Source organism: Odocoileus virginianus, chromosome 26 (genome assembly GCF_023699985.2).
Source record: "Odocoileus virginianus isolate 20LAN1187 ecotype Illinois chromosome 26, Ovbor_1.2, whole genome shotgun sequence".
NCBI classification, from domain to species: domain Eukaryota; kingdom Metazoa; phylum Chordata; class Mammalia; order Artiodactyla; family Cervidae; genus Odocoileus; species Odocoileus virginianus.
The window spans coordinates 39,093,891-39,110,204 of record NC_069699.1 but is presented as its reverse complement, the minus strand read 5'-3'; the positions used below and the strand labels follow the sequence as shown (position 1 = coordinate 39,110,204).

Genomic DNA, 16,314 nt, shown 5'->3' with positions numbered 1-16,314 from the left:
AGGAATTTAGTTGATGTTAACATTCCAAATAGCAGTTTTACTATGTGCATCAAAAGCCTTAAAAATGTCCATGATATTTCACTCAGTAATTTCACTTATGAATCTATTCTACATTAAAAAAATCAGAAATTCAGATGAAGGTCAATATAAATGTTTATAATTTCTGAAACAACTTGAATTTCCAGTTAAGAGTTTATAAGACACTGTATTTACGAAGATGGGAAAGGTTCAAGATAAGATGTTAAATGAACATAATATATCCTAATCTCAACTGTAGAAAATTGTTCAGTGAAACATATGGATAGGAAAAGGACTAGAAGGAAATATACCAAAATGAAAAATAACTTTCCTTAATTAGTCTAAGCATAGTTTTTATTTCTTCTTCATAATAATTTAATTTTTAGTAGGAAAAAGATTTCTACTTTTAGAATCTAGTGGTAAAAATTTGGTTTGTGCACATGTGAATATGAATAATAAGAAAAATTCGATCAAATTCATCCCTCAAAAATATCCTTCTGTAAGTATAAACTCTAACCATGTTTATAAAGGTAAATGATGTTAGGTTTTTGTGCATCCAAGCCGTGGCCATTCCCTAATTAGATTTTAATGTCCTAATCTTGAAAAGGAAAATGAATCATTTAACTAAAAACTTAAATGCTCATAAGCAATGTAATGGTTTCCAAGTGTCCTAATGGTCCAGTCATTACAAATGCCACTGAGCCTACAAATCTTAGTTTTCAGGTATTCTTTGTCCATTCATTTCTTACTTGTCATTGACATTTAGAAAGCCAATGGAATTGAGTAAATGAACTATCAAAATAAAAAAAAATTTGGAAAGTAAGTAAACTAACATTCTCTCTCTCTCTCTCTCTCTCTATATATATATATATATATATGTTTGACATGTCATTTCAGACTTCTCGAGGTAGAAAAAGATAATTTCCACATCGGTGCCAATATTGGTAAACTGAGATTTTTATATTAATAGAGAAAGAAAACTCAGTAGGCTAATAAGAACCTGAAATAAAATGCTGTATTCTGAACCCTATGAAGAGAAATTATAGAAACTTTAGCTCATAGGGCTTGTGTGGATGGTAGAAGGTACAGTACCACACAAAGTTTGAAATGTATCCAAAAGAAAAGCTGAATTTCCAACTAATAAGAGACAAATAGCAAATTCTGGTAACCAAAAACCCACAAGTTTTTATGAAAGATAGAACAAAACAGAGACTATTACAAAACTCCAATCTGAATCTTACATGACTGTGGTTGACATGCAAATCAGATTTCACATTAAAAGGCTCAAATTCCCTCTACATCATTTTTCCTTTCTCTATATAGACTCTCTCTTTGGTCTCAGAATTGTCTTATTACTTATTGGATTATTCACTGAGGGAATGAATATTGTGGGCAGTATAAAATAAAACCTTCAATAAAGGGATAAATTAGAGAAAAAAACTACTGATGTATTATTTTAAAATAGAGCCTAATCATTAAGTAACTACTGACTGTCAAACTTCCTGAGATTTTGTATGGAAAGTTTCATTTTTGAGAAAGAGGAAAGAAGATTTAATTTCATTTTTCTGTGATCCCAAACTATGAAGGGGCTTTAAACCAGGTAGCTGGATGTTCTGATAGACCTAAATAGAACTTAACTCATCTCCCCACCAACTACTCCCCCTTCTCTAGGCTCAATTACTAGGTTACATTATTTTATATTTTTAGCAATTAGGGCTTAATTTAAAAATAAAGACTAATCCCAAAAATAGTACAGATCCTACACAAAAATTAAACAGTGCTGAACTGTATTACAGGGCATGGTCTACCTGTAGTCATTCATTTACTCATTTTATCATTCAGTAAATTCTTACTGAGCCTCTACTATGTGCCAGGTACTCAACTAGTGGCTGGGAATTTAGTGGTGAGCCAGAGTTGACTCTATGATGGCCTTATTAAAGCTTATACCCAGCAGAGAATATGAAACAAGTTATATTGCAGTTACTTATAATTGTGTTAAATGCTCTGAAGGAAAAGTTCAAGATGTTATGAGAGAAGTAATCGGGGAATCCAGCTTCATAGGTTGTTAGGGAAAGTATTCCTGATAAAAGAGACATTTAAGCTGAGTCATAAAAGATAAGCAGAAAGTGGCCTGGTGAAATGGGGTGGGAGTGATTATTCAGGTAGATGAAACCGCTTTTGAAGACTCTGAAGACAGAAAGACTTCAGTGCATTCTAGGAAGTGAAAGAAAGACAGTTCTGCCACACTGGATAGTGAAAGAATCCCAGTGATTATATTTAGTAAAACACTTGGCTCAAATGGGGTGCTTAATAAATGGTCATGAACAAAAGCCCCTTAATAACAGTCAACTGAGATTAAATGCAGCTGCCCAGTCTTCTGTTTTTCTTCTGTTGTTCTTTATTCAGCTATATCCTGAATAGTACTCCATGAACATTTTATTTGGATATTTTTCTCCCTAGATGGCAAATAACAAATCAAGCAGGCAATCAGACACTAAGGGATGAGAGCCTGTCGTGTTGTTCTTTCATACAAGTTCTGTCTCCAGGGCAGGGGCTTTGTACGGAAACATGCAGACTGCTTAGTTAATGATTGAAATATGGTACAATAGAATTTGAGCTGCTTTTGCTAACACATCTGAAAGAACATTATGCAGGCTAGAATGGTCAGCTCAAAAAGGCAAAATGGTATGTGAATAAGGCTCTGAGAAAGCTGACAGATTTGCTCATACAGCATCCAGACACAACCAGATGGTAGCTTTTTTCTGGACACCTTTGCTCCCAGTAAGAGATAGTGTATTATTGCAATGTTTGAGTGACTTTATAACCCTGTTCTCCTTTCTTTGGACATAAAGTCCTCATAAAATGAACCATTCTGTGGTGTTTAATACCCTTGATGAGGATCTTAACTAGCTTTAAAAATTAAGTCATCAATTTAAACACATATATAAAGATCTTAATGCATTAAGAATAATCATCCCCATTTTATTGGGGGGGGGAATGCCTTACAAAATAGTTAGATTTATAGATCTGTTTCCACTACAGATACACATAATTCATTGTAGTTTAAATAAGAACCAGTTCTGTAATAATTCACTGATTCTAGATTCAACTTTATTCATCTTACTTACTTGTAGTGCCTAGTACAGTGCCTTACTTATATCAACTCTCACTTCTCTGAAACATCACTGAGAGTGAAGCAGAAAACACAAAAGTTTCTCATTGCCAAAATATTTGTTTTTGTTTGGGCTGCTATAACAGAATACTGTAAATTGTGTGGAAATGTGTAGAAATAACAAATTTATTTCTCATAGTTCTAGGGGCTGAGAAGCTTTAAGACCAAGACACTAGCAGATCTGAGGTCTGATGAACATCCTATCCCTGGTTCACAGATGGCTGTCTTCCTTCTGAAACTGCACATGGTGGGAAGGGAGAGGGAGCATTCTGGGATCTCTTCCTGTGTGCATGTGTTAGTCGCTCAGTTGTGTCCGACTTTTTGCAAACCCATGGACTGTAGGCTCCTCTGTCCAAGGAATTCTCCAGGCAAAAATACTGGAGTGGGTAGCCATTTCCTTCTCCAGGGGAACTTTCTGACCCAGGGATCGAACCCAAGGCTCCTGCATTGCAGGCAGATTCTTTTACCATCTGAGCTACCAGGCAAACCCTGGATATCTTACTAGAGAAGATATAAATTTTAAGGGGACACATTTAATCTAATTAATTTAACAATACTGGTATAAAGTTGATTCATTTTTTAATTCATTCATTCATCTACCATATAACTATCAGATTTGTCCCTGGGCCTGGTATAGATTCAAATCCTTGCTTTATGGAGTTTACTGTATTAATGCAGAAAGATTTTAAGAAGCTGTATATCATAGCAGTTAACAGCACAGGCTCTGGAGCAAGGCAGCCTGGGCTCATGTTCTGGCAGCTGTGTGATCCTGGCATTGTAATTACCTTGCTCTCTGCCCTCTTCTCCGTATCTGTGAAACATGAATATGAAAATAACACTTCCCTTACAGAGTTACTGTGGTGATTAAATTAGTTAATGTATGAAAGGATAAGAATACTACCTGGTACATAGCGAGTGCTATATAAATGTTTATTATTAGTAATAGCAGATACTTAAGAAAATTATTTCAATGGTGAAGACACCACTGCATCCTGGTATGTGTGTTTTTCTTTTGTTTTGAATAATACAAGGTTTTGATGTTTAAAGGAACTATGCAAAATCTTCACTATCCTGAATGAATCATCCATTATAGTTTTTAATTGAGAAGAAATTCATTTTAATAAAAGTAACCATTTTATAGTAAAAGATTCAGTGGCATTTAGTACATTCACAGTGAACTTACCCATTAACCTGTATCTCCCCATTCTCTCTGGTCCCCAGTCCCTGGCAGTCACAAATCTGCAGTCTGTCTCTATGGATTTATCTAATATGGATATTTCATGTGAATGGAATCATATAGTATGTGGCCTTTTGTGTCTGTGTAAATAATACTTAACAATTTTTGTCAATCCACTCATCCAGAGATGGACATGTGGGCTGTTTCCACATTTTGGCTATTGGGGATAATGCTGTTACAAACATGCATGCACATGTATCTGTTTTTTGTTTGGGGAAGTATATACTTCAGAGTGGAACTGCAGGGTCATATGGTATTGCTGTGTTTAAGATTTTAAGGAACTGCCAAAATGTTTTCCACAACGAGAGAACAGTTTTGGTTTCCTATCAGCAATGCTTAAAGATTGCAACTTCCCTCCACATTTGCTAACACTTATCTTCTATAAAAAAATTACAGCCATCCTAGTAGGTATAAAGTGGTATCTCACTGTGGTTTAGAATTTTATTTCCCTAATGAACAATGATGTTTAGCATCTTAGGTTTGTTGGCCGACATCTGTTTTATCTTCTTTTGTGTAACTTCTTTGGAGATATATTTAAGACTTTTGACCATTTTAAAAAATTGGGTTGTCATTTTGTTTTTGTGTTATGTATTTCAGGTTCTAGAATATATCAGAATATATATGTATACTTTATTTACACAACAGAATATATATTCTATCAGATATGTGTTACAAATATCATCTCCCATTCTGTAGGCCATCTTTTCATGTCTTCACTTGATCTTAAGTCAAAAGGTCAAGAAGCGATTTTTCACTTTCTTTATAATGTTATCTGATACACAGTTTTTAATTTTGATAAAGTATAGTTCATCTACATTGAATATTTTGTTACTAGGGTTTTGGTAACATATCTAACCGCCAAATTTAAGGTCATGAAGATTTATCTCTATTCTTTTTCTAAGACTTTAATGGTTTTACCTCTTATATTTAGGTAACTGATCCACTTTGAATCAATTTTTATAAATTGGGTGAGGTAGGGTTCCCCATTTGTTGAAGACACTATTCTCTCCCCATTGAATGCTCTCGGTGTCCCTGCCAAAATCTGATGTATGCCTTTATTTCTGGATTTAACTGTTTCATTGGTCTATATGCCAGTACTAACAACAACTCCTTTGATTTTTGTAACTTTGAGACAAGTTTTGAAATTGAGAAGTGTGACTCCTCCAACTTTGTTCTTTTTTTTCAAGAAATTTTTGGATATTCAGTCCTCTTGCAATACCATATGAATTTGAGGATTGTTTTTTCCATTTCTGTAAAAAGGCCACTGATATTTCAAGAGAGACTGAATTTATTCTCTAGATCTTTTAGTATGATATTGAAAATCTTAACAATATCATGTCTTCCAATTCATGAATGTGGGATGTCTTTCCATTTAGGTAGGTCTTTCTTAAATTCTTTTAGCAATGTTTTATACTTTTCAGTGTACAAGTCTTAACATCCTGGATTAAATTTATTCCGAGGTACTTAATTATTTGGATGGTACTGTAAATGAAATTGTTGTCCTTAGAGGTTTCGAGAAATAATATTTTATTATAAACAGTATTTATAACATTTAATTACAAAATATAATAAATATCTTAGAATAATTCTGAGCCTTGATATAGGGACACTGGTGACTGATTCTTGTGGGGTCTTCTACTGGCTGTCAGGCACCTCACCCACTTTACTTCCCCTGGGGTGGTTTGCTAGGCAAGGGCATTGTGAGTTCAGCTCCTCTCTGGGAAGGAGTGGAAATGTAGCCTTAAACTGACAAGACTTGGGTATGATGTACATTCACCTCACCCGCAGGTGAGAAGTGGGAAAAAACTCAATAATGTTAATTATTAAAAACACTAAATCATTTTACTCATTGTGGAGGTAAACTTCGGCAGCGCTGATGAAGTGGCAGTCAGAGGACTGGTGTTGAGTTCCACCTTCTGCAGCCTCAGCACAAGATGCCTCATTACCATGGACCTTCTTTTCCTTATGTGTATAATTAAGACACTGAATTAGATGATCTTTAGCACCTTTTCCTGATCAATGAGTCTATGAAGACATCAGTACTTCTAATCTTTTTCTGTCACCTTTGAAGGGATAATTTTCTTCAGATTGCTAGACACCCAATAAAGGTTTACTGTATAGAGATAGTGAATGAATAAATGGAACAGTTAGCTAGCCCTTACTTTATTAATTCATCAAGCATTTATGACATGTTATTGGTGCCAAGTCATGTGCTAGAAATACAAATGTGGAGATCCAATTTGAGCCCTCAAAGGGCCCCTAGTCTTAAATCATAGTTTAGTTCTTCTCTTCTTGCATTACTGAACACTGAACACATACTCCCCAGTCCTGAGATTTCAGGAAGAACAATGAACTGGGGAGACTGGGGAAACAGGAGACCTGTAAAACTGATTGGCGGCATAAATTCATGATGAATGGATCATCACTTGTTCTTTTCTCTCTTCCACCTTTCTCTGATCTATCTACACATATATCATGTTTTTTAAAAAAAATGCAAAATGATACAAGTTAATAATTCAGTCATGCAAATGTTAGTCCATGTTCCCCTGGGGATCATAAAAGTAATAAACGAAATTGAATCATCATGCTTTACTACTTGTCCAGCATAAGTCATTCTGCTGGACAACCAAGAAACTGGTTAACTGCTATTTTAGGGTCCTAATAACTCATTTTCTATTATATCCCACTGTGTAACAGAGAACAGCAATGGAATTAGGCAACATATCCTAGCATGGGTGAGTCTGAGAGGTCCTAGAGTAAAATAGTAGTAGTTTAAACGAGCCAAGGATAACACAGGACTGAGCTTAAGCATGCATTTAATACGATATTTTAAAACTGAACCTGGGAATGGAATGTAAGAAACACATACAAAAATTTCCCTGGATAAAAGTCTCAATGCTATGACCGACTAATCTGTTTTTGCAGAAGGCAATGACCCATCCTTCAGTAAGAAAGACAAAGGGACATTCATCACTTACTGTAATACAGACATCAACACAGCAAGTCACCAAATTCTTGAATTCTTACTACATGACATCTCTTGTATATTTCCGTTAAAAATCACCCCTCTTTTCCATCCTTCCATGAAAGGCACTGCACTATAGAAACTGTGCTGTGTTTTAGTCGTTCAGTCATGTCCGACTCTTTGCAACCCCATGGACTGTAGCCTGCCAGGCTCCTCTATCCATGGGGATTCTCCAGGAAAGAATACTAGAGTAGGTTGCCATTCCCTTCTCCAGGGTATCTTCCCAACCCAGGGATCAAATCCAGGTCTCCCCATTGCAACAGTAATTAGGGCAATGAAGCTATTCTGTATGATACTGTAATGGTGGATACATGTCATTATTCATTTATCAAAACCCACAGGATATATTAGGTTGGCCAAAAAGATTGTTTGGGGTTTTTCATAACATGTTAATTTTACTATTTTTGGAACAATATATTTTAGTTTTTTGTCTTTTAAGTTTCATGCTTACTTTATAAGTGACTGACCCTCTACTTTATTATATATTTACCCTTTTGAGTGAGATATTTTTTTGGGGGGGGCTTCCCTGGTAGCTCAGTTGCAAAAGAATCCACTGGCTAATGCAGGAAATGCAGTTTGATTCTTGGGTCAGGAAGATCCCATGGAGAAGGAAATGGTAACCCACTCCAGTATTCTTGCCTGGGAAATTTCATGGACAGAGGAGCCTGGCAGGTTACAGTCCATGGAGTCTCAAAGAGTTGGACATGACTTAACAACTGTACAACAAAAATGGTGAGGTTCTTACTTTCATGTGTTTATTTTTTTTAAATTTATTATTAATTAGTGCTATTTCTTTTCAGCTTAAAGAAGTCTCTTCATTATTTCTTTCAGGGTTGGTTTAGTGTTGATGAATTCCTTTAACTTCTGTTTATCTGTCTTGATTTCTTCAATTCTGAATAATAACCTTGTTAATAATTCTTGGTTGACTTTCTTCCTTTTAGCACTTTGAATATGTTAAGCCACTCTCTTCTGGCCTGCACTGCTGCTGCTGCTAAGTCGCTTCAGTCGTGTCCGACTCTGTGCGACCCCAGAGACGGCAGCCCACCAGACTCCCCTGTCCCTGGGATTCTCCAAGCAAGAACACTGGAGTGGGTTGCCAGGCCTGCACAGTTTATGCTAAAAAATCTAATAGCCTTGTGGGTTTTAGTATGTAACAAGTATTCTTTTTTCTCTTGCTGCTTTTAGGATTTTCTCTCATCCTTAATTTTTATCATTTTAATTATAATGTAGAAGGTGTGTGGCTCTTTGGTTTCAACTTATTTGGAACTCTATGCTTCCTAGATCTGGATGTCTATTTCCTTTCCCATATTATGGAAATTTTCAGCCACTATTTCCTCAAATAATTTTTTTTGCCCCTCTCTCCTCTTGTGGGACTCTGTAATGGGAAGGCTATTTTACTTGATGCTGTTCCAAAGGTCCCTTAAGGCATCTTCACCACTTAAAATCTTTGTCATTTTGCTAGTCTGTCTGGGTGACTTTCACTGCTTTGTCTTAGCTTCTTGATTCTTTCTGCTGCCTCATCCAATCTGTTGCTGAACTCCTCTAGTGTATTTTTTAGTTCAGTTATTACTTCTCTTTGGTATTTTCTTCTATTTTCTATCTCACTGTTGAAGTTCTCACTCTGTTCAACCAGTATTCTTCCAAATTTAATGAGCAACTTTATGATCATCATTGAACTCTGCCAGGAGACTGCTTATCTCTGTTTTTTTAATTTCTTTTTCTGAGGTTTTCTCTTATTCTTTCACTTGGAACATATTCCTCTGTCTCCTTATTTTGCTTAATTCTGTTTGTTTCTATGTATTAGGTAAATCACCTGTCTCTCTAAGTCTTGAAGGAGTGGCCTTATTTAAGACATGTCCTATGGGGCTCAGAAGCATAAACTTGCTTTCCACCAGAGCCAAAAATTCAAGGGTTTGCCCAACTATTTGGGCTGTGTGTGCCTTCCAGTTTTGGCAAGGCTGTGGCTGTGGGTGGGGCTGGTCCCCAGACTGGAAGCAGTGCCCAGTCAAAACACAGCCCTAAGGCTGAGGTTCTGATCACTGGCGTAATAGGTGAGAGAGAGAATTCCAAAATGGTGCTTGACAGTTCTAATATTACAAAGTAGCCTGAGGTTGCAAAAAGGTCCATTGCTAGAGTTTCAAACCTGGGAGATTATTCCAACTGCTTTCTGACTCTCCAGCATATGTTTCAAAGCTAGTAAGTAGGACCCCTTCACCTATGATCCAGGCACTTTTCAACTGGTGTTTGTGTCCTGTGGGTCAACTGGTTTTGGGGTCTAGTAGGTCTGTAGGAAGCTCTTTAAGGGTGGACTTCTCATCCCTGCAATTCTATAGTTTTCCTGGACATACTCCCCACTGGTTTTCTTTTTTTCTCCCCACTGGTTTTCAAAGTCAGTTACTTTAGGGGCTCATCTCTCCTGTACAGGACCTAGGGGCTGGGTTCCTGGCATGGAGCTCAGATATCCTGCTCCTCAGGGGAAAGGTCCATAGCTCTGTGACCTTTCCCATTTGTACACTGCTGTGGCTGGGGTGTGGTTCTTTTCCCCTGGGGGGAGACTTTATCTCTGCCTCTCATACCTTTGGGGCTTCCCTTGTGGCTCAGCTGGTAAAGAATCCACCTGCAATGGGGGAGACCTGGGTTTGATCCCTGGGTTGGGAAGATCCCCTGGAGAAGGGAAAGGCTACCCACTCCAGTATTCTGGCCTGGAGAATTCCATGGACTGTATAGTCCATGGAGTCATAAAGAGCTGGACTCGACTGAGAGACTTTCACCTTTCACTCACTCATAGCTTTGATGCTGTTTAAATCCTTTGTTGTGGAGATACTATTCATCCAATTTGAAGGTCCCTTTCCAAGAAATTCATTCCAAATGCAGCTGTAGATTTCTTGTGTCCAGGGGAGGAGGTGAGTGCAGGATCTTCCTATGTCTTTGTATTGAACCCTCTCTTAAGGACAGTCAATTCTTCATCTCCCCTGAGGTTCTATGCTATGAATCTTACGGTAAATCTCCCTGTAAAACTAAAAGCGTCAGCCTTCTCTGCTCTTTCAAGTCAGTTGTCACATCTCAATTTGACAAGATTTACGAACATCTTTTATGTTTTGTTGTCTCCTCTTCACTCTGGTGGGTTTATACCATTTTTATTCCCATGTTATAATTTTATTGCAGCTTTAGAAGGAATCAGAGACAAAAACATGTATTTAATCTGTCAAGTTTTGATTCACTTTTTCCTTACATTTATTAAAAATTTCAATTAGGTTATCATTTATCTCTTATGATCTAATATGGAATTCACCTAAATTTATCAATATTTCTATAAACTTTGAAGTTTCTTATTAACTGGGTGCTATTTTTTTTTAATGAAATCTTTCACTTTCTTGTATAGTCTTTAAGTGGTATACAAGATGACTAGCCATACTTCCTGGCTTTTGATCTCTTTGGGGAGCTGTAAATGCACTGCTGTGTTTTATTACCAAGTGAATTTATAGGCACAGTGACCTGTTCCACATTCATTCATCCAGATGCAGCACAAATCTAAAGTCTACATATAAACTTCTAAGAAATCACCTTTGCCATCTAATGTGCAGTCCTATTTCCTGGGCGTGTAGGAGAATTGATTTTGTTAAAAGTAATCCCAGATGAAAATAAAAAGAAGCAATAGTAGTCCCTCAATATTTTAGTTGTTTAAGATATCTTAGCTGGAGAGTTTGTGTTATCTTATGAATTCTAGATGGCTCTGTTCCCTGCAGAGTATAGTTATTAATGAGTAATTACTGTATATATATTTCCAGTCTCTTTAAAAATCATATGAGGAATATCTCAGCCATCCTTCTATCTTACCATGATCATTAGAAAATTATTATTATTATTTCAGTCAAGATGAATAAGCTCTAGAGACCAGCTGTATAACACTGTAACTATAGTCAAAATAACTAACATTTATTAACAATAAAATGTTAAGATAGACCTCATGTTAAATGTTCTTTCCACAATTAAATAAAGATAAATTAAAAAAAAGAAAAACACCTGTACTCTTACTTTCCAAAGGCATGTCTATCTTTTTTAAAAATTGGAGAACTAAAAAATCTTGATAGTAGTTTGAACATACCATCTTTATCAGCAGTGTCTTGAGGCTTGTATTTTAAAGTGAAGATCTTTCGTAGCTTACAATTCGCTGAGACAGTAATTCCATCCAGTGACTGGAAAACTGCTCCTTTGAATATTTCACTGGTAAATGCCACCAAGTCAATGCATAGATTGCACCACTAAAATTAAAAAGGGAAAGAGGAGTAAGTTCTTTTTACAGTCACATAAATGAAGAAGCCATCTTATAAGTGGAAAATTCAGTGAGTCGAGGCAATCAACTGGGTCAACCAGCCCCAAACCAATTTTTTTCCCTTTAGGTAAATCTATCTGTTTCGGCTTCAATTTTCTTAAAAACTATCTTGATTCTTCCAAAGAAATCATCATAATATGAACTACACATTGGTCACCTGGCTACAGAATTCCTATCGTGAGTCAAGGCTTTGACAACTTAAGAGAAATAACCCTAGATCTGTAGGCAATTAACTGCAGATGGGTTAGACCACTTAAATTTTGAAAATCAGAGATAAGTAGCCAATTGTTCCTTCAAGAGGACTAATTTGATCACAATTAGCCACTTATATTTGGTTTAAAAAAAAGCAAAGATGAAATTGAAATTGGAAGCTGGGTCTAAAGTGTGGCCAGTGCTGTCTACTTACCAATTAACCTATTGTACAGAAATAGATTCTTCTAAAGAATCTGTAATTATGCCTTGTATTTGCCAGTTTTTAAAGTACTCTTGCAGGGCCTAATTTCTGTCCATTAAACAATTAGAACCCTCAATACTTCAGCAGATGAATTCTCTAAATGGTATTACTGAGTTAAAGAAAAAGAGAAAATAATCATTTAATAAAAAATTAAGACATTTAAAACTGCAGGACAGAAGCAGAAAAGAGCATTTTTGAAGTTAAAGGAAAAGCAGTATTTAAAATTGTTCGTGCTTTCATTATTTGCTTAGAAGCACATTTTATATGAGGTTTATTTTATTAATCTATCAAAATCGAGAGATATATTAATTGACAAAGGAAATATAATCTCATTTTAAAAGTCAAATTCCATTTAAGAGTCTTGGTTTTAATATGGATGAGAATCTGAGTTTGTTTCCACAGTACAAGAGTAAAAAAGAGTACAGTAAAATATTGATTAAATACGGAAAATTATTTTCTTTGCAGATGTCTCAACAGTAACATTATATTTCCAGGTGATGGGACTGTTTTGTTCTTTTTTGGGGGGAAGGAGCCTGGTGTAATGAAATGTAGGAGGTAGGACTGAGTGTGATATAACAACGAGGCTGGCCTAACCAGCAGGAGGCACTCTGTTGGGAGGTGTGGGAAGTAATGTGGGACAGGGCATTGAGGCCAAGTTGTGGATTGTTGGAAGATCAAGAAGAGAAATGTGGACCACAGAGGGTAAAGTGTCATTGTGGTTCTTGAAGGAGAATGTAAGAAAAGTAGAGTAAGTGGGGAAGTCTGAATTAACCTCAGTGAAGGAATATTTGGGGCGGTAGAGGGGTACTGAGGGAGAAGGCTGAGGTAGAATACAGACAGGCAGACCAGTTAGTCTCCATCAGTCATTTAAGCATGAAGTGCTAGCTTAGGAAGTGAAATGCACGGGACAAATTCAGTATGCATGCCATACGGCAAAACACTATGGTTTGGTAAAAGCAGGCTGTATGGAAGTTTTGGGGTTTTCAGCTATTTAACAATAATTATTAATATTATTATACAAGTATTATTGTTGCAGAAACTAGTAATTGAGAAACCAAGCACCACACTCAAAGAGGTGGAGAACTCAGGTTTATTATACCAGCAGGCCCAGAGGCGTTAACACTCTAAGCTCTGAGCCCTGAACAAAGGGGTTACAGAGTTTTTATAGACCTACTCTAGTGGGCAACACTAGCTGCTAATAGGCTGGTTTAAGGAACAGTGATCAAGACGGGGAGGGGGATGCCTGACCTTTTCATGGACAGGCATGATTAAGCAAGTTTGCAGGGGCTGGGCGATTGCAAAGAGCAGGACAAGGGTGAGTGAGATAAGTTCCAGATTGTAGTATTTTAAGTCCCCGCTTTCTGAGACTACGTGATCTAAGGGATCCAGACTTTGCAAGAAGCAAGCTGAGTTACAGAGGCAGAAGGAGCAGGAGGTTATGTAAAATTTTAACTTTTCCTCTTCATTATGACTGTTGTTACAAATTCTGGTCATATTTCTTAAAAATTTAACATTATGCCCCAATTTCAATCTTTCAGCTGGTTTGTCCCATTAGTAATCACATTTATCCATTCTTTCTCATAGGTTGTTGTTGTTTAGTCACTAAATTGTGTCTGACTCTTTGTGACCTCATGGACTGTAGCTTGCTAGGTTCCTCTGTCCACGGGATTCTCCAGGCAAGAATACTGGAGTGAGTTGCCATTTACTTCTCCAGGGGATCTTCCCAACCCAGGGATCAAACCCGTATCTCCTGCTTGGCAGGTGGATTCTTTACCACTGAGCCACCAGGGAAGCCTTCATATAGGTGCTACATGCTTATCAGGTGTTGAGACACTGGGCATAGCTCCAAGGATAGAGCACTGAATAAAACTCCTTCCAGTCTGGGAAGGAAACCAGACATGTGGCATCTGTTATGTATAGTGAGTACAGAGGGTGGGAAGGTGGGGATGTTCAAGAAAGGCTTCTTTTAAAAAAATTAAATTTTTTTTTATCATGACAGTGTATGCAAATATAGGTTAAATATAGCGCCAATAGTTTTACACAAAATGTAGCCCTCTGTCACTTTTTCACTCATCCAATCATACTGTCAACTCTTAACCATTCCCTCTCTCTGTATTTTTAAATAGTATTCATTGATTCATCAATTTTAGACATTTATCTGCTGACTTATTATGGTAAATAAGACTTTTAGCTCATTTACACACCTAAATTTCTGACTTCTTCCTCCCAAGATAATTATCTCTCATTCTCTTTCTCCCTTTTCCTTAAAATCTATATTCTGTGTTCTCCTTATTGTGACTATGTAACTATTATGAAACCTGAACCAAGGGCTACTCTATGATTACCTTTCCCCCCTTATACAAGTTCCTCATATTTCCACAGTTAATAACTGCTTTCCAAATTATCTCTTTTTTGAAATAAATATTTTAAGTCTTTCGACATTTAGAAAACGCTTGGAGGTGACATCTGAGTTTGGTTTTGAACAATTAATAAGGGTTTCCGGGGCCAGGGAGGCATGGGAATGTGCTGGGTAATTTTTTTTCTCAGTAACCTGCCCCTTTATTTTCTGCTTAGATGAACTCTCCAGCTGGCTACACCTGAAGACCCCACTGGACTCTGCCAGCTCTGCTCGGAACTGGAGTCGACCTCCTTCACCCACGGTGAGTACAGGAAACCAGGCCCTTACCCACTAAACGCTTTTTCCCCCTCACACAGCTTTACTGAGAAATAACTAACACCACTGTATAAGTTTAAGCTGTGCAGCTTGATGGCTTGATTTATTTGTATTGTGAACTGATTACTACAAGAGGTTTAGTTAATATTCATCATCTCACACAGATATAATAAAATGGAAAGAGACTTCTTCTTGTGATAACTCTTAGGATCTACTGTCTTAACAGCTTTACTGTAGTTCATCAGCAGTCACCATGTTGTACATGACATCCTTCAGTTCAGTTTAGTCCAGTCGCTCAGTCGTGCCCGACTCCTTGCAACACCATGGACTGTAGCATGCCAGGCCTCCGTGTCCATCACCAACTCCTGGAGTTTACTCAAACTCATGTCCATTGAGTCAGTGATATCATGCAACCATCTCATCCTCTGTCATCCCCTCCTCCTCCTGCCTTCAATCTTTCCCAGCATCAGGGTCTTTTCAAATAAGTCAGTTCTTTGTAGCAGGTAGTCAAAGTATTGGAGTTTCAGCTTCAACATCAGTCCTTCCAATGAATATTCAGGACTGATTTCCTTTAGGATGGACTGGGTGGATCAACTTGCAGTCCAAGGGACTCTCAACAGTCTTCTTCAACATCACAGTTCAAAAGCATCAATTCTTCAGCGCTCAGCTTTCTTTATAACTCTCACATCCATACATGACTACTGGAAAAATCATAGCTTTAACTAGATGGACCTTCGTTGGCAAAGTAATGTCTCTGCTTTTTAATAAGCTGTCTAGGTTGGTCATAACTTTTCTTCCAAGGAGCAAGTGTCTTTTTATTTCAAGGTTGTAGTCACCATCTGCAGTGACTTGGGAACACCCCCAAAATAAAGTCTGTTACTGTTTCCCCATATATTTGTCATGAAGTAAAGGGACCAGAGCCATGATCTTAATTTTCTGAATTTTGAGTTTTAAGCCAACTTTTTCACTCTCTTGTTTCACTTTCATCAAGAGGCTCTTTAGTTCTTCTTTGCTTTCTGCAGTAAGGGTGGTTTCATCTGCATATCTGAGGTTATTGATACTTCTCCCTGCAATCTTGATTCCAGCTTGTGCTTCATCCAGTCCAGCATTTCTCATGATGAACTCTGCATATAAGTTAAACAAGGAGGGTGACAATATACAGCCTTGATGTACTCCTTTCCTGATTTGGAACCAGTCTGTTGTTCCATGTCCAGTTAAGTTGAACGTTCTATGAAGACATACAAGACATTCTAGAACTAATAATCCAAAAATATGTCCTTTTCATTATAGGGGACTGGAATGCAAAAGTAGGAAGTAAGAAAATACCTGGAGTAACGGGAAAATTTGAACTTTGAGCACAGAATGAAGCAGGGCAAAGGCTAACAGAGTTTTGCCAAGATA

The 16,314-nt window shown here is 37.1% G+C and overlaps 1 protein-coding gene across 14 annotated transcripts in view; it reads right to left on the bottom strand.

The window, feature by feature from the left end:
- The window catches only part of CFAP20DC (CFAP20 domain containing), a 282,240-nt gene that overhangs the window by 141,770 nt on the left and 124,156 nt on the right, over positions 1–16,314 (bottom strand). For all 14 annotated transcript variants that reach the window (XR_011483719.1, XM_070455795.1, XM_070455786.1 and 11 more), the window contains one exon: positions 11,558–11,714. Coding sequence is in view for 13 of the 14 variants with exons in the window: in XM_070455795.1 (XP_070311896.1) it covers positions 11,558–11,714 (157 nt within the window). In the remaining variant the exon portion in view is untranslated. The remainder of the gene's footprint in view (positions 1–11,557; positions 11,715–16,314) is intronic.